The following is a 25,168-nucleotide window of genomic DNA, read 5'->3' on the forward strand; positions in this document are numbered from 1 at the left end:
GGGCCATGTCGGCGGAGGAGAGACTGGCGGGGATATCGGTCAAGAAGGGACCCAAGAGGTTAGGGGTGATGAGCATACCAAGGTGGGAAATGCCCAGGGGCCTTCCTGACCTCGGTTTTTGTACTTAACTTTTGTAAGTCTCAATGAAATGATATGAAGTTGCTTTTTATCATGTTCTCTCTTTTTCTTTTTCACTTCGTCCCTTACTTGTTCCCCTTATTTTTTAATAGCAAGCACGAGGCATAAAAACATTAAAAAATAACAATTTTAGATTAATAGCAAGCACGAGGAGTTTAAGCATAATACAATCTGAGATTCTCGGCGTGCCAGGTTCTTGGCACAAGAGAGCCATCTCGATAGCTTAATTTACAATACCCATTTAGATTAGATTCCTCAACTCGGTAAAGGCTTTCCCATTTTGGAGATAATTTTCCTTGCGGTTCAATTCAACTGACCGAGTTTTTCCTGAGAACCAGGTCTCCTAGTTGGAATCGGCGGTGTTTCACGCGGGCATTGTAGTAACGGGTCAAAGTGTTCTTGTATGAAGTAACCCGGGCCGAGGCGAGGTTCCTTTTTTCTTCGACGAGATCAAGATCTGTTCGTCTTTCTTCTTCATTTGGTTCGGCCGCGTAGGCTGCGATTCAGGGACTAGACGTCAAGATCTCGGCTCGAATGACCACTTCAGACCCGTAGGTCAAGGAGAATGGGGTCTCTTGAGTGGCCGACCTGGATGTTGTTCGGTAGGATCATAGGACACTAGGGAGTTCATCTACCCATGATGATCCAACTTGATACAATCGAGTCTTGAGCCCATACAAGAGGGTTCGGTTGAAGTTCTCTGCCTGACCATTCCTTTAGGGATGGCCAACCGAGGTGAAATGTTGTTTGATGCCGAGGTTCCCGCAAAATTCTTTGAACGGATTGTCAGTGAACTGCTTTCCATTGTCCGAGATGATTACTCGAGGAATTTCGGAGCGGCAAACGATGCATTTCCAGAAAAAGTTTTGGACGGCCAACCCGGGTAATGGTCCTCAGAGGCTTGGCCTCGATCCACTTGGAGAAATAGTCCACGGCGGTTACAAGGAAAGTATAACCTGCGACAGCTTTAGGGAAAAGTCGGATAATGTCTGTCCCCCATTGCTCGAACGGCCAAGGTGGGGTGATAGGAATCATGAGATTTACGGGCTGGTGGTGCTCTAGGGCATGGACCTGACAAGAAAGGTAGCCAAGGACAAGGTCTTAAGTATCTTGTCGGACAGTTGGCCAGAAATATCCGAGAAGAAGAGCCTTCTTGGCCAGCATCCTGTGACCAATATGGGCCCCACACAGGCCTTCGTGGATCTCCTAGAGGATGAGGTGCCCTTCCTTGGGCGTAAGGCATCTCAGCCACGGATCAAGGTAGGATCGCCTATACAGCTCCCCTTCGCGGAGTATGTACCAAGCGGCTCCCCTTCGCGGAGTATGTACCAAGCGGCTTTGTGTTGGATCTTTCTTGTTTCAGCACGGTTCTCAGGAAGGATTCCCTTGCTGAGAAATAGGATGAATGGGCTCATCCATGTGTCTCCCAAATCAACAGGACAGGTCGTCTCTTCCATGTATCCTAGCTCGTCCAGCACTTCCACTAGAACCGTTTTGTTGAGATCAGAAAATGATGTGGAAGCCACCTGGGATAGGGTGTCGGCTCGCCTGTTCTGCAACCGGGGTATTTTTTGGATTTTGAAAGACTCGAAATATGCGGTGAGTTGGTGAACTTTGGAAAGATACCGTTGCATGGTCCCATCCTTCATTTCATATTCACCAAGCGTTTGGCATATTACGAGTTGGGAGTTGCTGCGGACATGGATCCACTGAGCACCAAGTTTGCGGGCTAAAGGAAATCTCGCAATCAATGCCTTAAAATTGGCTTCATTATTGGTGACCGGAAAGTCGAAGTGGAGGGCATACGAGCACACCTCTTCGTGAGGGTCTTCTAGGAGCAATCTTGCACCGCTGCCATCGCCATTAGAGGATCCGTTCACATACAGGGTCCAGTGCTGCAGCTCGAACACGTTGAAGGCGGTAGGAGTGGTGTCTTTGTTTTCCGAGAAGGTGAGTTCAGCAAGAAAATCTATCAATGCTTGAGCCTTGATGGCTGTGCGAGGTTCGTATGACAGGTCATACTCTCTTAATTCGACAGCTTATTTGGTGAGGCGCCCGGACGTCTCGAGACGCACCAGTATCTGCCGAATAGGCTAATCCGTCCTAACGGAGATGGGGTGAGTTAGAAAATAAGGCTTTAACCGCCGAACCGCATGGACTAATCCTAACACGAGCTTTTCTACTGGTGTATCGGGTCTCGGTCCTGCGTAGGACACGGCTGACGGGCACTTGAGCACCCTCATCTAGAATGAGGACAGCACTGACAGCCTCGTCAGCGGCGGACAAGCACAGGTATAACCTTTCCTCAGGCCGAGGTGAAGCGAGAGTGAGAAGATGGTATAGATATTCTTTCATCTGATCAAAGGTTTGCTGGCACTCTTCGGTCTAGGCGAACTGGTCGGGCTTCTTCAACACCTTAAAGAAGGATAAAACCTTCTCAGCAGATTGAGACAAGAAACGATTCAATGCGGCCAGACGCCCGTTTAGCCTCTGAATTTCGCGGATGTTCCGAGGTGGGGACATGTCCTGGATGGCCTTCACTTTTGTTGAGGTTTGCTTCGATATCTCGGCGAGATACCAAGTATCCCAAGAACTTCCATGAAGTGACACCAAAGACGCACTTCTTCGGATTTAGCATCATCCAGGAATCTCGTAGGATGCCAAATACCTCCCTCAAGTCAGATAGGAAGGCCGAGGTGCTTCAACTTTTCAGAAGGATGTCATCCACGTAGGCCTCCATATTGCAGTCGGTTTGATTTTTGAAGGGATGGTTGACCAGTCTTTCGTAGGTCGCCCCGGCGTTCTTTAACCCGAACGGCATGGTGATGTAGCAGTAGATATCTCGGTCGGTATATAACGCTGTCTTCTACTGGTCTTCCTCGCTCATTCCTGTTTAATGATACCCCTTGAAGGCATATAGAAAATAGAGGATCTCGTATTCCATTGCCGAGTCGACGAGGGCATCTATCTTTGGTAATGGGTAGCAATATTTGGGGCATGCCTTATTAAAGTCAGTGAAATCCACACATATTCTCCACCTATCGGTGTCCTTTTTGACCATAACGGGGTTGGACAATCAAGTGGGGTATTGGACTTCATGAATCATCTTGGCGGGCAAGAGCTTGTCGACCTCTTCGGATATGGTCTTGCTGCGTTCTGGGCCGAAATGCCTACATTTTTGTTTCACAGGGCCTGTGGGTTGACATTAAGTTGGTGAATTATGAGTTTGGGGGGCATTCCGACCACTTCCTCGGGGGACCACGCGAAGACGTCTCGGTGGTCTCTTATCAAGTTGATCATTTCTTCTTTGAGAAGTGAGGGGAGATTCGTCCCTACTTGGATGACTTGGTCGGGCTTCACCTCGTCCAGGGTGACCTCCTCCACCTCGTCTCCGGACTCAAGCCTACCAGGCTTTCCGACCTCCTAAGAATCGATGCTGTCTATAGAGAGGACAGTTGGCCTCTTCCCCTCAGCCTTTGACTCATTTCGGGGAGTGACCACAGCTTGGATGGTGGCGAGGTAGTATTCTCGGGCTACGTTCACATCGCTGCTCACTTCAACCACCTCCATAGGTGTTGAAAACTTGAAACTTAGATGGTAGGTGGAGTACACAACTCTCAGGGCATTGAGCGTGGACCGACCTATCAACATATTATATGGCGAATCTGCTTTGACAACCGTAAAGCTAACGGGAAGTGATGGCCAATAGTCACCATCATGGATACCATCCCCTCTAGGTGGACAATATGTTCCCCGAAGCCTACGAATGGGGTCCTGACAGGGGTGAGTTGATCTTGGGTTAGTTTTAAGCTCTCGAAAGTTTGGTAGTACAAGACGTCTATCAAGCTGTCGGGATTGACATAGACCTTCTTGACTATGTAATTGTTTGTGAGGACTTCGATCACGAGGGGTTTGTGGTTGCTAGAGGTGGCAGGGACAGGGTCGCTAGGACCATAGGTGATCACCATGGACAGCCTAGAACTCGGCTCGACAGCATCCAAATTGGCTTGACGGTAGGTCCGTTTTCGAAAGTTCTGGCTATCTCTTTCCGTCGGACCACCCGCAATTGTGTTGATAACCCCAACAATGTTAGGGCCATAGCCCGGGGATCCGTCTCGGGAAGGCCTTTGGTCTCCTCTATGGTTCTCAGGGCCATGGCAATGACTTTTCATGTCTCGCCTATCCTCTCGACGAGGACCTCGATTTTTCCAGTGGGATTCATTTCTTCGGAAGCCCCCGTCCTTGCGGATGAACTGATTCAAGTATCCCTGTCTAATCAGATTTTCGATCTCTTTCTTCAGATCGTTACAGTTTTCGGTCTCGTGCCCAACATCTTGGTGGTAGGCACAATAAAGGCTGGAGTTTCTCTTCTCCCTCCCGCCCAGAATCTCAGGAGGGACTCGACCTAGGTGGTTCTGCCTCATTACAGCTAGGATGTGAGACCGACTAAAGTTGAGGAGAGTCAGCTCGGCGTCCGAGGTGGATGACCTTCCCTTCACAATCCGGTCAAAGACACTCCGACGATTTCGGAATTTGATTTGATGAGCCACTAGGGCCCTGTTCGATTCGGCCGGTTTCTTTCTTCTTTCGAGACTCTTGCCAAGTGCGGGCTGCTTGGGTTTCCTACTTCATGCGGTTCAGGTCCTCATTTCGGATGCCTCGGTCCACCCGTTCCCAGAGTTCTCGAAATGAACAGGGGTAATTCCGATGTATCTCGGTGTGGAAGATTCCTGCGATCAACCCGTTGGTGAAAGTGACTATGGTTACTTGCTCATTTTGATCAGGTATCTGCACATTTTCCTTATTGAACCTCTGCACATACGAGCGCAGTGACACCTAGGGAGCCTGCTGCAGGTTCAAGAGGTAAGTTGAAATTTTCGTAACTAGGTGGGACGATACAAAGCGGTGGATGAACCTGTCCACCAGCTCGTCTAATGAGGAAATGCTTCTGGATTCCAAACTCCAGAACCATTTTCGGGCAGTGCCCTGCAGGAAGATGAGGAATGCTCGGCAGATCACTACGTCAGGGATGCAGTATAGCCAGAATGCTGAGATGAAAGCACGAAGGTGATTTTCGGGATCACCTCGTTCATCATAGGACTGCAGTACTAGGAGTTTAAAATTAGGGGGAACCATCTCCCCATTGATGTCATCAGTGAAGGGCGGTGCCCTCGTATAATTGGCTGCCAGTCCTTCCGGCTGCTGTCGTTCATCCTCGGACTGCCTTCCTAGCAGATCTCGGGAAAATGCCCGGGAGATAGAGGCTATCTTGGACGTGGCCTTTGAGGAGGCACGTTTTGAGGCGTTTCGGGCCAGATGCCCGTCATCGGAGTCCTCACCTGAGGGAGCCTCAGGTGACTTCGCCGATCTCCTCTTGGAGAATTAAGTTTTTTCCTTTCCCTGCCTCTTGAAGTACTTCCTTAGTTCTTCAAAGATATTGGGATTGTCCGCTATGAACTCGGCTATCTTGGCAAGAGCGTCTTCATTTGCAGGTTGGGTCCTTGTGGACCCTTGCTCTTCGGATACATGATCGTGCTGAGCTGCTGAGTTCAGCTCAGCTCCGATTGAGGGAACTTTTCTACTGCTAGAGCGCGTAGGTCTCATTTTGAAAGTAACCTCGTTCCCATAGACGGAGCCAATTGAAAAAGTGATTTCTGGTAAGTATCCGAACTGACCTGAATCAGTCCTCTCTCGAGTGAGGTGCGATGGATTCGCTTATCCAAAGTGAACGGCGGGGCTTCTCTCCTGAGATCACTCTGACGATCAATTTAGTATAGAAGAGATGATAGATAAAATTGGATGTGAATGGAACGGTGTTCTTACTTGTTAAGAGTGAACAGGGGGTATTTATGGAGTGAAAATGAAGGAAAGGACGGTGGGCTTATGCTAGCAAAACCCACGTCCTGACCATTATGGCTCTCTTCTGCACCTGGAGGTCTGACACCGTAGCAGTCTGGGCATGCTTACGAGTAGTCCTGTGTAGCAGCCATTAAGAGCACCGGTGGCTTTTCAGATAAAGCATTGGTTCTGTACCATGTTGGGTAGGTTGACATCATCCACGTGCAGTCGAAATGGGATGCCCAAAGTATGCCATGGGTCAGTTGTGACGTGGCCTGGAATGAGTCGAGATCAGGAAATAGATCTCATGATGACCGAGGTGGCCACCTCGGATTCAACGAGTACCGAGGTGACCATCCTCAGAGTTCAAATTGACCATTGAACGAGTATTTAATTTACTTAAAAGTTTGATTCTGTACTAAATCTCAAGTTGGTTATAATTCAACATGGTTGATTAAAGGTGTTGTTGACTATTAGACTTATTGATAATACCTCAAACCCAAGCAAAAAGTATATAGAAAACAACAAATGTGAGTATCAAAATGTAAATTACAACGTTGAATCAAGTATAAACTGTTAAAACTAAGGAAACATATAAAATGATGTAGATCATTTTTTCACTTACCGGATTAACTTTTGAGAAAGCTTAAATATTAAGAGTTACCAAAACGAGTTATGCTATGCGCACACACGTAATTGTAAGTTTGTACTATTAAAATGCTAACATACTTAAGCTGACACAACACAGCGCAACAAGATTATGTGATAATACCATAAAAAAGATTTAGCAGGTTAAGCCGGTGATCTATTACATATGACAAATAATGATTATTTTCGTATCGTAAACTAATTGCCACCAACTCGCTAATTTCATTTGAGGTTCTCATCGAACTGTTATGTTTGTAGTAGAAGTTGTAAAATTTCCTCTAATTTTGCTTCTTTTCCTAAACTTAAAAATTTTATATTTGTTCTAGCCAAACATTAGAAACCAACCAATTTAGCATGCATGGCCACACGAAGACTAAAGTTGCATTATTTATCCCAATTGAGAAAAGTGCAAGACTGATGGACAGGCAATCAAAATCAATTATGTTTTAAAAAGCGAGGGCATCGGATGAGACGTTCTATATCCATTCATGCCGGATGAAAGTCTTGAGGTGTGGGGCATAAGTCCCACAAATTTTGATTTTTTAAATAGATAAAAAATAAGAGAAATCATATATATATATAAAATAAAATCGTATTTTCATTCTTATCGGTTTTTGCTTTCTCTTTCTTACGTGGCTCAATGACAGGGCAAGTGGTTTCAACACGCTCTATAAAATAACCTACGCTCTTTCATCTCTCTCTTCTTTTGCTTTTGTTCATTTATTCCACGATTTCCACCTTTAAAAAAAAAAAAACCTATGCTCTATATGGAGCTTATCTCTCTCTTTTCATAAGCACGAAATCAATTATCAATATCTATCTAAATTAAATTTTAAATATAAAACCATCCTTATCATCCATGTATGACTTATAAAACCGTCCTTAGCATTATATCCTATATTCGTAGCTGATTAACATTCTATTATAATCATATATTTGTGGTCGCTTCCTCCTCTTTTAGTTTGTGAACTTCTAGGTATAACAACAAGGTATGACCCGTATAATTTCTTTAGCATGCACGCCTTTAATAAAACTATTTTTTATTATCATCTTTTTATATTCTTATCAATATCTCTTCATATCCTTATCAATTCTTATTTCCTACCCAAAGTTACGTACTTTCAGCAACTTAAATTAAAATAAAACTACTTTTAATATTCTTATCAACATTTCTTTATATGCTTATCAATTCTTATGCCTACATATAGCCTCTTTATATGGTTAGGTCTTTCCAGTGCAAGTGGTTGGCACATTAAAGCATCGATTTTGGGTTTCCACTCCTCTTGATTATTAGATAAATCTTCCTTCAATACATATTTTTCTTTTTCAAAAAGACATGTTCATCTTCAATTGTAAGAATTTGGTAACATATCTTGAATTTTGTGTGTTTTGGTTTTATTTTCTATTTGTTTTGTATGAAGAGATAGGATTTAAAATATTATTTTCATCGTAAGTTTTCATATAGAAACATGCTAGATGTTTCCACCGAATTGGACAACATTCATATGCTATAGGATGCATGTTAGATGTTTGTTAATTTGCCTTTGTTTCGTTTGTCCAAGGTGTTAGAAAACTGTAGTAAATAACAAAAACTACACTAGACAAATACAGAGACTTTGAGGCGTGAAAGCACTTTCCTTAAGGTGTTATTTGCCTCTATTAGACAAATTACCTCTAGGATACAACAAAATCTAAGAACTATCAAATGAAATGTAAAAGTGATTTAATTCTATCGAAATCCTACTATTTAAAAGAATTGAACCACCTATCCAAGGCATTATCAGAGGATGCAATCCTTATTGAATAGGAGTATTGGTAGTTAGCCAATTAACAGATATGTCTACAAAATGTAACTGCCAACCACCATTAACTACCTTTGATTGACACCTTATCAGAATAGGTGTATAGGTGTTAGTTTCTCCGGCCTTTTTTTTCCCAACCACATGTAAGTCTGTTAGTTACTTTAGTTGAACTATCTATTCTATGTGTTTCACTGCTGTTAAAGATTCATATTATAAGCATTTGGCCTATGCCTTTTGAGTGATCATGAACTGAGAGGAGCAAATTTATTTTCGTTCCCTTTGCGAAGACAAAATGTCAACTAAATTTTTATCTTGAATTGTGAGTGATCATGGGTTTTGTTGTCCAGAATTGTAAATATAATTTGTAACTACAATCTGGAACAATTTCATCTTGAATTGTTCAATTTTACGGAAGTAAATGCTATTGTTGATTACGTCCATGTTGTTCTTAAATTTTTAATAATCAATTGACGAAGATATTTCTTCAGAAATTTTTTATCTTTAGCTATTATTGTTGTTAGTTACTTTAGTTGAACTATGTTTTCTATGTCTTCCACTATTGTTAAATATTCATATCATAACCATTTGGCCTATACCTCTTGAGTGATTATGAACTGAAGTGGAAAAATTTATTTTGGTTCCTTTTGCGAAATTTATGTCTGTTGGTGTTCAAGGGTCAACGTAACAAGATTTTCATGGGCATAATATATAGTCAACTAAGTCTACAAATACAATTTAATATAAAAGTATTACTCACTTTAATACATCAAATACCATAAATAGTCTGGCTAATTAAATTTACAATATTTTATTTTAGCTCAAATAACATTATTGTATCATTGAACATTTATATTTACACTTAATTTATTTAATGGTATTTATGTAGGAATCATGAATCAATCACGAGTTTTTAAAAATTCATTGAAGACACTATTGAATGAAATATTGGATTCATACAATATACCATTACCCGAGTGGACCTACAAGAACAATGGCAACAAAGCATGGAAAGCATATCTTGAAATAGTCAACCGCTGGGATCATGAACTAAATTTATACTTTCATAGGTATGTATACCAAGAGAAAGATGAAGTAGAAAAATAGGGAGCAGAACATGCAATACACTACTTGCAAACGCTGCTCGAATTTAAAGTGAAGACGTGAACTACAAAGTAATGTATAATTTTCAAATGTATTACAATGACACAACGAATGAGCTATCACAAGAGAATGAAGAGTTAAAGGAACTTTCCCAAGTGCCCTTGTGCCCTTGTAAAGATTTTATATATCTTGAAATAACTTTCCCACCAAACTTTCCCTCCAAACTAATATTTTGGAACAAGTTTGTAAAGGAAACAAGACAATGATTCATATATAGACAACGTACATTTTATCCTCTTTCAATGTGGGACAATGGACTTCAACATACTCATTACAAACTATTACCAACACAATGTACTGGGCTTGTAGCCGGTGCTATAGATCCTTGCTCAGCGCATACTCTAAGAGTTGAATTTGTTAGTTTCTCCGGCCTTTTTTTCCCAACCACATGTAAGTCTGTTAGTTACTTTAGTTGAACTATCTATTCTATGTGTTTCACTGCTGTTAAAGATTCATATTATAAGCATTTGGCCTATGCCTTTTGAGTGATCATGAACTGAGAGGGGCAAATTTATTTTCGTTCCTTTTGCGAAGACAAAATGTCTACTAAATTTTCATCTTGAATTGTGAGTGATCATTGGTTTTGTTATCTAGAATTGTAAATACTATTTGTAACTACAATCTGGAACAGTTTCATCTTGAATTGTTCAATTTTATGAAAGTAAATGCTATTGTTGATAACGTCCCATGTTGTTCTTAAATTTTTAATAATCAATTGACGAAGATATTTCTTCAGAAATTTTTTATCTTTAGCTATTATTGTTGTTAGTTACTTTAGTTGAACTATGTTTTCTATGTCTTCCACTGTTGTTAAATATTCATATTATAAGCATTTGGCTTATACCTCTTGAGTGATCATGAACTGAAATGGAAAAATTTATTCTGGTTCCTTTTGCGAAATTTATGTCTGTTGGTGTTCAAGGGTCAACACAACAAGATTTTCATGGGCATAATATATAGTCAACTAAGTCTACAAATACAATTTAATATAAAAGTATTACCCACTTTAATACATCAAATACCATAAATAGTCTGGCTAATTAAATTTACAATATTTTATTTTAGCTCAAATAACATTATTGTATCATTGAACATTTATATTTACACTTAATTTATTTAATGGTATTTATGTAGGAATCATGAATCAATCACGAGTTTTTAAAATTTCATTGAAGACACTATTGAATGAAATATTGGATTCATACAATATACCATTACCCGAGTGGACCTACAAGAATAATGGCAACAAAGCATGGAAAGCATATCTTGAAATAGTCAACCCCTGGGATCATGAAATAAATTTATACTTTCATAGCTATGTATACAAAGAGAAAGATGAAGTAGAAAAATAGGGAGCAGAACATGAAATACACTACTTGCAAATGCTGCTCGAATTAAAAGTGAAGATGTGAACTACAAAGTAATGTATCATTTTCAAATGTATTACAATGACACAACGAAAGCTAAATATGAGCTATCACAAGAGAATGAAGAGTTAAAGGAACTTTATAAGGAGTTGCTTAAGGAGAACAAAATTTTCAAGAAACGTCTTTATGAGATTGAAAACGGTGATGTTGAGTCTGTAGCTATGAACTAAAATTAGTTGAAATTTTATGTTGAATTTTTTAAATCGTTAGCTTGAGTGACTTTAGTGATTGTTTTAATAAACATGGATGCAATTTCCATGAGGGACTAAATATTCTCTATTTGAATTTTATTGGAATGATTGACTTTTTACTTAATTTGAAAGTTTCACTTAATAACATGTTTGTGTGTTCTAACATTTGTTAGTCTAACAAAAATGCATTTGTTAATCTAAAAAAATAATCTAACAAAACGTATTTGTTTATCTAAGAACAACTTTTACATAGCATTTCTATAATTTTGCTTTTTTTTCTCAACATCTTATCAAGTTATCATAAATGTTTCTATCAATAGCAACTCAGTGACTCCTTCTCGGTTTGCATGAGGAGGCAGATTTAATATACTATTTTACTTTCTTAATCTATAATCTTTATGTATTGTCTTACACAACTTTGAATGTGATAAATCATTTATTTTTTTATCCTTAGTTGGGGTGAATTCTTAGTTTATGATGAAAAAAAAAAAGGATTCTACAACTGGGGCGATTTTTGGAAGTTGTTCTACAAATGGGGGTCTTCGCATTCCGGAAATGCGAGCTCACATGCGAGCTCAGTGAGGAATATAGTGAATATAGTGAATCAGTGAATGATATTAGTTCTTTTACCACTAATTTGGGTTGCAAATAATGTTTGGTCCTGTACAGTGGTTAATGCTCCGGCATTTCTTAAGCTTGGATTCTTTGAATTCTCATGGTCTTCATTTTTTTTTTTTCAATTTCCAACTTCAGGTATTGACTACTCAAACCTGGATTTTTTTGGAATATTCTCGATTTTTCATTTCTTTCTCAGTTATTAGTACGTAGATTACTATAGCTGAACTCCTACAAATTTATGTGAATGGGTTGCCCATTTTTTAGAAAATTTTTATATTATTTCTTAAACACTATTGTCCAACCAAAATTTTACTTTTCCAACATATTATCTCTCTATAGTATGTCACTCAAATACGACACCATTATTCTTAGATAAGGTTTCAGAATATACTAAATTTCAATTTAAACATAAGTCTTGTCGATGCTTACATGTCTGGTCTTTCTATTTATTGCAGTAATAAGGGAGGTGTCCAAAATAAAGGAAAGGGAGGTGTCCAATGGTTCAAGGAATGGGAAGCTCGCATTTCGCGAATGCGAGCTCCACACAGAGCTCGCATTTCACGAATGCGAACACCCCTTTGCGGAATATCTCACCAAAATCATCCCTTTTGTAGAATTTTTTTAAAATTCATCACAAAATTGGAAATTTCTCTCCTTAGTTGTCCTGCTTTGCTACCATACAGTGATAAGGGAAAATCAAAAAATGCTAATTTGCATGGATAAATGAAGGAGAATGTTCAAATAGAAGAAAAACAAAAAAAAAGTTTTTGAAGAGTAGAATATTATTTGATACTATTTACTGCACTTTTTATTTCTTTTCAAGTTTTTGAGTGTTATGGTATTGTTGAATGTTATTTTTTCCATTTTTGAATTATTATTCACTGAATTAGATTTTTACATTTATATTATAAGAATACTTTATATTATGATGTGCACATAGTAATATACTTCAAAAAGGTTATAATAGAATATCCATTAAGTTTGTATTTCATATTGACATTTTTATAAAATTGACTAAATAGTTTATTATTTTTCGAAGATTCTCGTTCAACGAACTGGTACAAAACTAGTTTAGTTACAGATGTCGGATATGTCAGATAAGATTATTCTTCATCAACTAAGGATATGTTGGATAAAATTATTCTTCATCAACTAGTTTAGTTACAGATGTCGGATATGTCGGATAAGATTATTCTTCATCAACTAAGGTTATTCTTCATCAACTATTACAACCTTCTTTGATTGGTTATATCTGTCTTTTTTCTATAACCTAATCTACCCTAATTTAGGGGGAGGGAGAGAGGGACTCGATGTGAGTATAGATTCTATAAAAAATGACCAATTAAGACCGTTACATATTGTAACAATTTTTTGGGTGGAAAGTAAAGATCGAGCCCTTGACCTGACCACCAGGCCAAAGGCCTAGCGGCAGATTGGTTACAGCTGTCGGATAAAGTTATTCTTCATCAACTATTACGACCTTTTTTTTTAGGGTAAATTACATTTTACCCCCCTGTGGTTTACTCTTTTTTTTACATAACCCCACTATGGTTTCAAAAGCTATACATAACCCTCTCATGGTTTGGATTAAAGTGTCAAAGTAACGGAAATAGTCACTCGTAACGGAACTTCTAAAAATGTCGAAATTACCCTTATAAATACATGACACATTAACCCCCTATGATTTTTATATTTTACCATATAACCCCCTTATGGTTTAATACTTTACCATATGACCCCCTTATGATTTTCAAAATATACACATAACCCCCCTTGGTTAATACATAAATTTCAACCTTACATAAGGGTATTTTTGACATTTTAGGTGACGCCGTTACGAGTGACTACTTCCGTTACTTTGACACTTTAATCCAAACCATAAGGGGGTTATGTATAGCTTTTGAAACCATAGGGGGGTTATGTGAAAAACGCTAAACCACAGGGGGGTAAAGTGAAATTTGCCCTTTTTTTTATGATGTAGCTGCTGATGTAAACGGATCAATGCAGATTGCTTTAGCACTCAAAAAATATCTAAAATCTATCAATCATTCAACAATTCCATTACTTCCCAAGTCTCCCCTGTTTCTTCTTCATCTCCTCCTTTTTTTCTAATTTTTGCCCCCACCACGTTTCAGCTGACTGTTAATTTTGCTAGTTTTACTTCAGGATATTCTTTCCATGGAGTACGTTCAATATCAATTTGAGATCATTGATGTTGTTTATTCTCTCTTGGAGGACCTGCAAGGATGGCTAGATTTGTTATGGTTTTATCATAGAGGTACAACAGATCATTCTGATCCAATCCAGATCCTTGAAGTGGAATTGAAGCTGTTGAGATTGTTTCTTACATATATTGCAAATTGGAGCGATGCTAATGAGCTGTGCAGTGTTGATCAGGAGCTGGCATCTCTAATCCTGGACCTAGAAGTTGTATTCAAAGAGACAAGAGCTTATTACAAAGTTGCTGCTGAGAATCCAGGTAGTGAAACAAATAAGGATTATCCAAAATCTGCAATTTCTGAGTTGCAAAATAAGCTTAAAGTCATGAGGCCTCAAGTTAGAGCAGCTTATGAATATATTGCATCCAACAGTTCATTTCCATCCTCCCATCCCCTTAGCAATTGGGATAAGTGGACAAACTTTATTGAATATCTATGCAATGTTGTGTGGCAGCAATGCGAATTGCTAAGCCATTTCTCCTTGTATTTACATATCATGCATAACATGCTAAGACATCTCCACTGGTTCATCTCTGAAATGGATTGTCGGTATTTTGACAGAGGAAGATATCTCTTTAGTCATTTTGGAGCTGTACTTGTCTCTGCAGCACATTTTTGTTATTTGTGCTGGATTCATCTAATGGATGAAGACAAGAATCAGGAGTTGATCATTATGCTTGCTGGTCTACTAAAAGCGCTCAAGCCTAATACTCTGCAAGTTACAAAGCTGTGCCTCGAACTAATAGCCTTCTGCTACTCGGGATCATATGATTATCGGTTAACAACATTTGTTGAATTTCTCATTCCTGAGAGGAAATTTGGGCTCGAAGTCTGCAAAAGGCTCGAAGGCCTGATAAAATTTTACACAGAAGCATCAGATTTGAAAGACAAGGATGATGAGACAAAGCTGCTTTTAATGGAGATTACAGCAGCGATTAGCGAGCTTGGATCTTTTGGTTACTCATTTTATGCAAGAAAGGGAAGAAGTCACCTTAATCCTTCATTATTTAGGTGGCTTGAAAAGATAGAGCTTCTCAAGGCAGATTTATTCCTGATCAAGCTTCTACAGCACAGGATCAGTTTGAAATTTCTTGAGGCTGAAATTGATTCTTTCCAAAATGAACTGATATATTTGCAGAGTTATCATAGAGATGCATCTGAAGGGGAAAGTAAAGCTCCTACGCTGATCTGGTTGCAAATTATCCCTATAGCTAGGGAGGCTGGCTCTATTTATCGATCACTTTATGCCATGTTAGACGACCTACGTCGCTTGGAGGACACTCCATATCCCCCGTACTTATTCCCGTGGAGATTCAGTAACACAACTCAACAAAAGTTCAGAAATAAGCTATTAAAGTTGCTAGAGAAGAATAAACTTTTGAAGGCCGAGATAGTTTTGGAAGAAATTATGTATGGACACCCCAGTCTGATAGTCAATGTGAAGGACCAAATGGAAAGCCTTGATCAGGGGGTGATAGTCCTTAGAACCTATTTGATCGGTCCACTAAACGAGAATGAGAAATTGATTTTGACACATGCAGAGTCAGTAGCAAGGGATGCAGCTCGTTTTTGTTACTCTCTTCTTGGAAGTGAAATTACAGTAGACATGGTGAGGCAATTTAGAAATTGGCTTCCTGAGCTAGTGGAAAAGATGAAGCTTGTCAATGCAGAGATCAAAGAGAGTTATAAAACTATTCGAAGTTCAACAAAATCTCATTTGTCCAAGGTAGAAGGATTTGGCTTCATTGATTTTCTTCTAGGGGATATGAAGGGGCTGCTGAACTCTGAAGCTGATTCTCTTGTTCTAGTGAAACATCAAATTCATATTGTTCATGGAGAGATAAAGTTCTTCAAATCATTCCTCAGGAGTATTGAAGAGCAGTTCAATGAGCATCAGGACTTGAAGAGTCTTGTGTTGTGCATTGTACATGTGATACTTGAGGCTGAATATCTCATTGAGTCTTTTCGGCTTGGAGATTGCTTGCGATGGTTTCATCCACTATGGCTTTCTGATCTCGTAGAAGATCTCAGCCTTATTAAGGTTCAGGCAACAGAAATCTATAAGAATGCACATAGGGTTAGCACCCATGATTTACCCAGGTCTCCAATGAAGGACATAGCACCAGCCAAGATTCCCCAGATTGATGAAGTTGTAGTTGGTCTTGCTGATCAGAAAAGATTGATCATTGATAGACTTATAGCAGGATCATCACAGTTAGATGTTGTCTCAATTATTGGCATGGCAGGACTCGGCAAGACGACTCTAGCCTGGAAGGTGTACAATGATCCTTCGGTTACCTATCACTTCCACATTCGAGCATGGTGTTGTATCTCCCAAGCATATCATAAGGGGGAATTGCTTCTTCAGATTTTAGGTGACATCATGGAAATTACGGAAGAGATTCTTGAAATGAGTAATGAAGATTTAGAGCTGAAGTTGTACAGATGCCTAAAGGGGAAAAGGTACCTCATTGTTATGGACGATATCTGGAGCATTGAGGCATGGTATGATTTCAAAAGATCATTTCCAAATGACAACAATGGAAGCAGAGTACTGATCACCAGTCGTCACTTTGATGTGGCTGAGAAAATCAAAGCATATAGTAGTCCTCATCTCCTTCGGCCACTCTCTGATGACGAAAGCTGGAAGTTGTTACAAAAGAAGTTATATGACACAAAAGAGTGCCCTGATGAACTCTTGGAAGTTGGAAAGCAAATAGCCATAAGTTGCAAAGGACTCCCTCTTGCAGTTGTTGCAATAGCTGGTCTCCTTAAAAGAAGTAACATGACACCGGACAAGTGGAAACAAGTTTCAGAAAGTATGTGCTCAAGGATTGCCGATGATCCTGAAACGAGGTGCATGGACATCTTAGAGCTAAGCTACAATTATTTGCCCAACTATTTGAAACCTTGTTTTCTTTATATTGCAGTGTTTTTGAAGGATAAAGACATTCCAGTCAGAAAGTTGGCATGGTTATGGAGAGCGGAAGGATTCATAACAGATAATAGGGTAGAAAGTGTAGAAGATACTGCGGAGAGATACTTGAGGGATCTGATTGGAAGAAGCCTAGTAATGCCTTCCAAGAGAAGATCAAATGGAGGAGTGAAAACATGTCAGTCACAAGAAGAAAACTTTTTGCAGTTCCAAAATGGATATGATGAACTTTTTGATTCTTCTCATGAGGACATTGATTATGGTGTTGATCCCAATCACATTTATCCCAAAACCTCTATCAAATACCAAAAAAGTCGGCTGTCCATTTGTTCCAAGAGAAATCATTTTATCATGTCAAGACCTTATGGGCCATATGTCCACTCTCTACTGTACTCTGCCACCAGTGATTCGTATCCAAGATGTCCCTATGACATCTCCTTCATTTTTGACAACTTTAAACTCCTTGGAGTGCTGGATTTGGAATGCATCAATATGGGGAATTCTTTCCCCACTGGAGTACTAGTGTTGGCTGGTCTGAGATTTTTAGCTCTTTGTGGCGATGTAGATAGTATTCCAGATTCAATATCGCATCTCAGGGATCTTGAGACTTTGATTGTCAAGGGATTAAAAGGTAAAGTTCTACTACCTTATACTCTTTGGAGTATGGAAAATTTGAGACATCTCCATGTCAATAATTATGCTGCCATCACCTTGGAAGATGATGAGAGCATAATTATTTCCCAAGTAATTAATCTGGTCAGTTTTTCCTCTCCGTATCTCCTTTGTTGTGAAGGTACAGAAAATATCATGAGGAGGTTGCTCAAACTTCAAAAACTGAGATGTCTGTTTTCTGAATTACGTGATGATACTGGGAAGTGCAATCAGTTTCCAATACTGAATTTTCTGACAGAGCTTGATTCCCTCAATATACTTTACTCGGGCAGGATTGCTCCTCCTTGTAAATTTGACTTGCCATTGAATCTCAGGAAGTTAACTCTGTCAAAATTTCGCCTGCCATGGAATTGTATTTCAGAGATTGGGAGATTACCTAACCTTGAGGTTCTCAAATTGCTCAGTAAAGCTTTTGAGGGGAAAGTGTGGGAAATGAAAGAAGGTGAATTCCTCAAACTGAAATTTTTGAAGCTTGACACTCTAAGTATTGCTGAATGGAAATCCTCTAGTGATCACTTGCCACAACTTCAACACCTAATTTTGCGAAATTGCAGACAGCTCAAGGAGGTCCCCTCTGGTTTTGGGGACAGCTCAAGTCTCGAGATGATTGAGGTACAACTCTGCACGCGCTCTGTTGAAGAGTCTGTGAGACTGCTTCAGAAGGAACAACATGAAATGGGGAATGAGCTGAAGGTCCTTGTTGATCGGTCAGACATGGATTTCAATCATCTTCCTAATTTCTGGTAGAACTTTACTCTGTTATTCTTTTTGCAGCTGAGTAAATCTGAGACTTTTTGTTACAAGTCGTTATGTGCCACGTTTTGTATACTTACTTGATTATCAAGTTACTGGATCCTCTACCATTTTGAGACTTCAACTCCCCACTAAAATCATAATCATTTAGCTCTTGAATTATCACTTCATAGGCTGAAGTCTTGAAGTTATGCTTTTTCTGTTTAATTCTGCTTTCATACAAATACAGATTGTAAGAGATTTTGATCCGGTTAATTATTGGTCAACTTTTTGTATGAGCTCTTAAAAAGAATTAATGTGACCAAAAGAGAAGAACTGCACTAAATCCAATAAAGATAGATTGAAAACTTTTATTCTAACTAAATATTTTTCAGTTGCCAAAATTTGGTACTTTTGGCCACAACTTGGACATTTTTAGCAAAGCTAATATGCCAATATCTGTTTCAGTTGGCTGTGTGGAAAAGAGAAGTAAACCTCTCGAGGTGAAGATAAAGGAATTCTCAGCAGATGTTGGAAAAAGGGAATCTGGAAGATCTTACATCACTGACTTCTGCTTAGACGTGCAAAAGTCTCAATCCCAAAGGTTTTTCCTCACATTTGGGCAGCTAAATGCGCTTGTAGGGATGATTTTTCTTGCCACTAATAGCATGGTTAGTGTTGAAGATTTGGCTTTCATAGTCAATTCTTTAGTATACATCCATTTTTTACCAAAAGTTGCCTTTCCAACTTTTTCCCCTCAACCCAATCTCAGAATCTTTTGGGAAAACACAGGCTTCAAAGTCTCTATGTGATATCTTCTGGAATAATCAGTTTAGTTCTCCCACCAGAATATATGCTTCAAGGTATGTTTCGAGGATACAAAGGGGTATCAGGGACTCAGGGCAGCTGCAACAAGTCTTTCGTCTTGCTGGTCAGATTTTCATGGACGGAGTGGCTTTCCATGCCAGTTTTTGTATTCGTGCCTGTTTTCTGCAATTCAAGGAGGATCTTTACTGGAATTGGAAGAGCTCTTGCTGCCATTAATATGGCCTTTTTTTGCTTCAATTGTTTGGGGTTGTATTGCCTGTTTTCCTCCTAAGGGTCTTCAAGATATATTATTCATCTGGGAATAACACTTATTATGTTATGGTGGAAAGTTGGGAGATTTGCATTAGTGCATTGTTTGTATGCATTGTTTGTTGAAAAGGGAAAAATTGTAATTTTAACCCCCAATGTATTACTTATGCACGGAATTGGTCCTCAATCTATTTTGAAAAATAAATCCAGCCTTCCATTTATGCAAAATAGTTGACAATTGACAAAATCCTTCCAATTGAGTAATGGAATGCGGGCGCGTGCACTCGCTTTACTAGAATGTGCAAGTGGTTTCAATGTTTGTAACTCAAGAAACTATTAAAAAAATCAAAATCTATCCTCTCAATTTCTCTTCTTTTCGAATTAATCTCCAGGCTTTATGGATGATTTCATCGTCTATGCAGGCTGGAGAGAACCCGGTCAATAACTCTCCATTTCACCTGAAGATGGCTTAAATTAAGACAGCATAATTAGTAATTTTAGGTTTCTGAATATTGGCAATTAGGAAATCCTCCTACACAAACAAAACCAACATGAAAAGTAAATAATATCCAAGAAAGATCATAATCATATATTAGTGATAAGAAATCTACTTTGACAATTCAAACTTGGAGGAAATTTCATGAGAATTCTTTAGTTTTGGCAATTTGCTGCAAAATCAGATTTGATTTTCTCAAACACATTGTGATTCTATGAAAAGCTAAACATACGTCTCCCAGGATGCATTCTCTCACAAAAAGTAACATAAGACAACAGCAAGGAGCATGGTCATAACTCCTGCTTCCGTTAAGATGAAAAGCTAACACCAATCAGGTGACGCACACGCTCAAGAAACCGAAGCTACCTGTGAAGTTTAGAATTCTTTTTCATAATCTTAATTAAATAGACAAACTAACAAAAAATTTTGTCAAATAAAAATCAAAATCCAAATATAACTTTGCCTTTGGGAAACATCATTAGACTCACAAACTTTGAAGGATGAACAAAAGTACCAGTTTCCCTCTCAAACAAATCTTTGTAGCCATAAATAAAAAGGAAGTATATCACATATGGAGACCTAAATTCCGGGCTCAAAAAAAATGGAAAAAATACCTCAGATCCCTTCCCCTCCTATGTAGTACTCAAGCTACATCCCGCTTCAAACCTAAAACAAAAAGGAACAAAAACAACTAATCAGATCCAAGACTATAAAAAGGAAGACTGGGGAAAAAGGTAAAGAATGTATGGATTTACATGAGCAAAGGAACTAAGGAAGTCTGAGTCTTTTTATAAGGGAAAAAAGAAAAGGAAAAAGACAGAGGGAAGAGAGAGGGGATACCTGGAGAGGATGAGAGTAGAGGAAGGAGGCAGAAGTCTTTGGAGAGAGCACGACAATAGTCTCTGACTTTGTGTAACCGTAGCAATTTTTCAGTTTCGAATAATTTGAGTGAGATCCAAAAGGGGAATCACGTGCATTTTGTGAGAGTTAAAAAATTTTTGAAAAAAAATGCTCCTAGATCCTGGCAAGTGACTGCATGCATCAGGATTCCGTTACACAATTCGATAAATTCGTCAATTTTTTACTTTTGCTCAAAATTGAATAGATTGACGACCAGATTTGCAATTCAAAATAAAATGGAGACTTGTTCTGCGCATGAGTGATAGATTAGGGACTAAAATTATAGTTTTCCCAACAAACAATCTATAATCTTCTTTGGACAGTGAAGCATACCAAGTACGAACTCCTTTTCCTACCTTCATCACCAGATTCGACCTCTCTTATAATAAATTCTCCATTTTATGTATAAGATTTGCCTTTTTAGGCTTTTTTTAGAAGGAAAAAGTTTACACTTATATACTATATAATTAATTGCACAAATTTGTAATCAAATAACAGTTGTATGTGAAAGTTGCCGACCTTGTGATCAGATTGTGTTGTTAGATTTGGAGTGGCAGTTTGTCATACCTTCTTTGACTGTGTGCATCTTTCATTGTATTGCTTCTGTTGTTTATTGGTTAATGAACAGTATGAACGACTACAAATAAAGAGAGATTCTTTTGTGTTAGGCCCTCTTTTTTTGAACCATTATAAAAGTTTCCTTCTGTGAAGTTCAAGATGTGCTTTTAAAGTTAGGGCGGACCGGACCGGCCGGTCGGACTGGTTGGACCGGAAACCAGCCAGGCATTTGGTCCGAATTATTCTACAAAACCAGACAATTAAAAACTCAATCAAACCAGTCAAAATCGGGTTTGAACGGGAAAAAACGGAAGAATTGGTTCGGTCAAAGTTTTTTTAAAAAAAGGTCAAATATTTTTAATATTATCTTTTGACCCCTAAGTTGTTAAAAATTATTAATATGCCTCAAATATTTCATACTTTATAAATGTTGTCCTAAAATTTGATATTATTTTTCAATTAGGTCAATAATTTTAATTATAAACTTGTTAATGTTCATTAAATAATATAAATTGCTACTTGATTGTTCTAATTTCTTTATATTTTCTTGTTAAATATATTTAAAACATCAAATATATATGAATATACTTTTATTAATATTAACACGCTCTTAGGTATTTTACCTACAATATTTTAATTTTTAAATAAATTTTATTTATGACATCATCCAGTTCAACTCCGATCAAATCCGATCGAATCCATTGATCCCTGACCCCTGAGCTCGACTGAGTCAATGCTCGGTTTGATTCTGAAAACATAGAGTTCAAGGCTATGTAGTGTCTATTGTATCTCATTTAATGTTATACTTAGTGAAAGACGTATACAAATTGATTGATGTATTCATAGACTTAGATGTGTACTTGCACCATTGGCTTTAGATTACCACTAAATTTTAACGTCCTCTAATATGTACTGTTAGCTATAGATTTTGAGTTTTACTTTGTCGATTCCTAAAGTTGAGTTCTCTTTGATTTTTTAAATGTTCAGCATGTTTAATCTAACCCTACTTTGAGGTTTTTCTTTCCTTTAAATTTTAGCAAAATAACTTGTTATAAATATCTTAGTATACCACAATACTATTGTGAACCTATTCTTACATGCTAAATTAAGCAGAAGTCTGCAATAATCAGATTTCATACAAAAGAAAGAACTATCTATTGTTACCTTTTTTTTCTTCTTTTTCTCCTCCATTAGAGGTGGTATGGAAATTGATTGCTGGCTGGACTTTTCTTACACTATCTTCTCATTCTACTCTCTAGTTTTGGCATTATAAACTACTCTTATGTGATTTGTCATTGAGAAGCGGTATTCCAGTACATACTGAATTCTCCAAGGTTTGTTTCCTATATATAAACCAACTTTGTCTCCAAATAGGGTAGCTTGAATTATAATAAATGGCCTTCCTTTCTCTCACAGATTCACAATTGTAGACTTGAAACTGCAGTAGTCTTGCTAGTGTCATTTGGACTGTCTTTTCAGAGTTTTGATTATTTTTTTGTCTTGTTTACGTCACTTTATGATTAGTTTTCAATTTTTGGTCATTTTTTTTTGGGTAATGATAATGATAGGTTGTAAATATTTGATAGTGCTATGTTAGTTTTCATATTTATATAACGCATACAATTATGCAAATTACTCATGGTCTTGTTATAAAGATATTCCAAGTCAATAAAGGTTTTTTTCCCTTACATGCTGTTGTGTTATCCTAAGAGAATGTATACACTTGGTTGGCTATTTAATATTTTTTTCCATTGCTTTGAGCAAGAAATTTTAAGCACAAGAAATAATTGGAGTTGAAGTGTAAAGGTTGCTAAATACTTTTAAATGAGAGAAATTTTCATCTTAATTACTAACATTATTGAAACAATTGGTAGCGTTTTAGTTTTCATTCTAATTACTAAGGGAGAAATTTTCATCTTAATTAAATCACTAACATTGTTGAAACAATTGGTAACATTTCAGTTTTTATTCTAATCACTAATTTTATTGAGTCAGTTGGTAACGTTTCATTCATTTCATTACTACCATAACTAAAATGAAATAATTCTAATTATTAGACAAAATGCTACTTTGGTCGTAGTACAAACTAAAACAAAAAATGCTTACACTCAACTTGCTTACACTTCCACTTTCCTTGACCTTTCATACTTTTATAATAAGTATAGATAGAAAGATAGATATAGATATAAAAAAATAAAGGGTTAAATGTAGAAAACCCCCATAAACTTTTTATAGCTATTGCACAATACACTCCAAAATACGTTTATATGCACTTTGCATCCTAAGAAAAATATCGTTCACAGATTTTACGGTCAAACAAAGCGTGTATCTTGCAAGCTCTGTTCGTTGAAATTTCCTAATAGAATTGCCCTCCTTCCAAACGAATATAAATAGCTATCTCCGCCTACCGTCACTTGTCCATTCTGCTCATTTATTATCATCTTCTTTACAGTTTTTCCCCTTTTATTTTCTCTTCTTCACAGATGCTGCACAATCTTCTACACACATGGAGCACAGTCCTAACAGTTGCAGCTCAAGCAATACATATGAAGCAACAAACTTCAACTTAAGATGCAGGTGTAGAAGAATAGCACCTCTACGCACTTCATGGACCATTCACAATTCATGAAGAAAAATTTTGAAATATTATTTGGAATAATTAATGTAACATTTTTTGGGATGTGATGTATGTGAAAAAAAAGATGGTTGGAAAGATAAAATATTATTCGAAATAATTTTGTTATCCAAAAAGAAAACAAAAAGTACGAATATTTTATCTTCTCAAATGAGTAAAAATTTCAAAAAAAGTGTTGTTAACCAATAATATACTGCTACTAATACTTTATTTTTTATTTTAATCTTATTATTTGTCACTTTGCTATTAATAATTAGATTTATTATGAGCTCATTTGTTTTAGATGTATTTAAATAATTTGAATACTGTACAAAATATGCTTTGCACATAGCTAACGTATATTTGCAATTATTATTACTACTACTAATTGAACATAAAAAAGAGATGAAAAGAGAATAAGTTGAAGTTCATTAAAAATAATATACAAATAATAATAGTAAAAATTAAAATAACTAATCATACAGGACATAAAAGAATAAGAAAATTTTAAAATGGAACAAGGTAAAGAGTAAAGAAAAAGGTACCAAAAATAATTGATATATAAATAATATTCCAAACAATTATTTTTTCACATACATCACATCCCAAAATTATTTAGATACTTCATGGACTATCATATCCCACTCCACACAACACAATGGCCAATCGGACGTGAAGGGTGCTTTTGTCCATTCAATTATTATTTCAGTAAACGGTGTGTAAAGATTCCTTATTTTTTAGTGGAGTTTGGGTGCAAAGTGCCTATAAACGTATTTTGGGGTGTATTGTGCAACGGTTATAAAAGTTCATAGGAGTTTTCTGCATTTAACCAAAAAATAAACGAAGGTTCTCAAATTTCAAATAAGGCAGTGTAATTTAACAATTTCTGAACTTTGTTTAATGCTACTTCTTGCCCGGTATAGCATGGAAAAAACAAAGGACAAGAGGGATAAGGTTGTTGTACTGCATCGGAAAAGTTCCCTTTTTTTCTTTGCTCGCCTACCATTTGCATAGGGTGCAAAAGAGCGCAATCATACCAAAAACTCTATACAGATTTGTCAATCCATTTTAATGACCTTGAAACGGCATACAAGTTTGGATTGTTCATTTTATCAAATTAATTTCAAACAAGCTTTTATTGA

The 25,168-nt window shown here is 37.6% G+C and overlaps 2 protein-coding genes and 1 long non-coding RNA gene across 11 annotated transcripts; 1 reads left to right on the forward strand and 2 right to left on the reverse strand.

Annotated features, from left to right (window-relative positions):
• Positions 1–3,561: 3,561 nt before the first annotated feature.
• LOC140016446 (uncharacterized) lies at positions 3,562–4,562 on the reverse strand. Its single transcript, XM_072069967.1, has 2 exons — positions 4,005–4,562; positions 3,562–3,912 (listed from the first exon to the last, which is right to left on the reverse strand). Exons 1-2 carry the CDS (start codon positions 4,560–4,562, stop codon positions 3,562–3,564), a joined length of 909 nt encoding a protein of 302 aa, XP_071926068.1.
• A 9,279-nt stretch (positions 4,563–13,841) lies between these two features.
• Positions 13,842–19,587, forward strand: LOC113715462 (putative late blight resistance protein homolog R1A-3). Of its 8 annotated transcripts, none has more exons than XR_011823058.1 (4): positions 13,852–18,091; positions 18,204–18,392; positions 18,850–19,052; positions 19,174–19,587. XR_011823058.1 is itself a non-coding variant. In XM_072070712.1 (3 exons), exons 2-3 carry the CDS (start codon positions 14,683–14,685, stop codon positions 18,872–18,874), a joined length of 3,735 nt encoding a protein of 1,244 aa, XP_071926813.1. In that variant the 5' UTR covers positions 13,842–14,302; positions 14,604–14,682; the 3' UTR covers positions 18,875–19,587. The 8 variants fall into 8 exon arrangements, 2 of the variants coding, with proteins under 2 accessions (XP_071926813.1, XP_071926812.1); XR_011823060.1 differs by having other exon boundaries at positions 13,855–14,302; positions 14,604–18,392; XR_011823059.1 differs by having other exon boundaries at positions 14,055–14,302; positions 14,604–18,392; positions 19,154–19,587.
• Positions 19,588–19,714: 127 nt separating this feature from the next.
• LOC113715441 (uncharacterized) lies at positions 19,715–21,520 on the reverse strand. 2 transcript variants are annotated; one of them, XR_003453971.2, is made up of 3 exons: positions 20,795–21,520; positions 20,569–20,620; positions 19,715–19,926 (listed from the first exon to the last, which is right to left on the reverse strand). It is a non-coding gene; the product is annotated as an uncharacterized lncRNA (long non-coding RNA). The 2 variants fall into 2 exon arrangements; XR_003453972.2 differs by having other exon boundaries at positions 19,715–19,916; positions 20,795–20,952.
• Between the last annotated feature and the right edge of the window lie 3,648 nt (positions 21,521–25,168).

Source organism: Coffea arabica, chromosome 11c (genome assembly GCF_036785885.1).
Source record: "Coffea arabica cultivar ET-39 chromosome 11c, Coffea Arabica ET-39 HiFi, whole genome shotgun sequence".
Classification (NCBI taxonomy): domain Eukaryota; kingdom Viridiplantae; phylum Streptophyta; class Magnoliopsida; order Gentianales; family Rubiaceae; genus Coffea; species Coffea arabica.

What these genes read in the sequence shown, in the direction of transcription:
- LOC140016446 (XM_072069967.1), bottom strand. Translation starts at nt 4,562, where the DNA reads ATGAGGCAGAACCACCTAGGTCGAGTCCCTCCTGAGATTCTGGGCGGG. An exon ending in ACAATTACATAGTCAAGAAG is followed by an intron (nt 3,913 to 4,004) that starts GTCTATGTCAAT and finishes CACCCCTGTCAG; the next exon opens with GACCCCATTCGTAGGCTTCG.
- LOC113715462 (XM_072070711.1), top strand. Translation starts at nt 14,002, where the DNA reads ATGGAGTACGTTCAATATCAATTTGAGATCATTGATGTTGTTTATTCT. An exon ending in GATTGTCAAGGGATTAAAAG is followed by an intron (nt 17,609 to 17,770) that starts GTAAAGTTCTAC and finishes TTTGTTGTGAAG; the next exon opens with GTACAGAAAATATCATGAGG. An exon ending in AATCATCTTCCTAATTTCTG is followed by an intron (nt 18,393 to 18,849) that starts GTAGAACTTTAC and finishes TATCTGTTTCAG; the next exon opens with TTGGCTGTGTGGAAAAGAGA.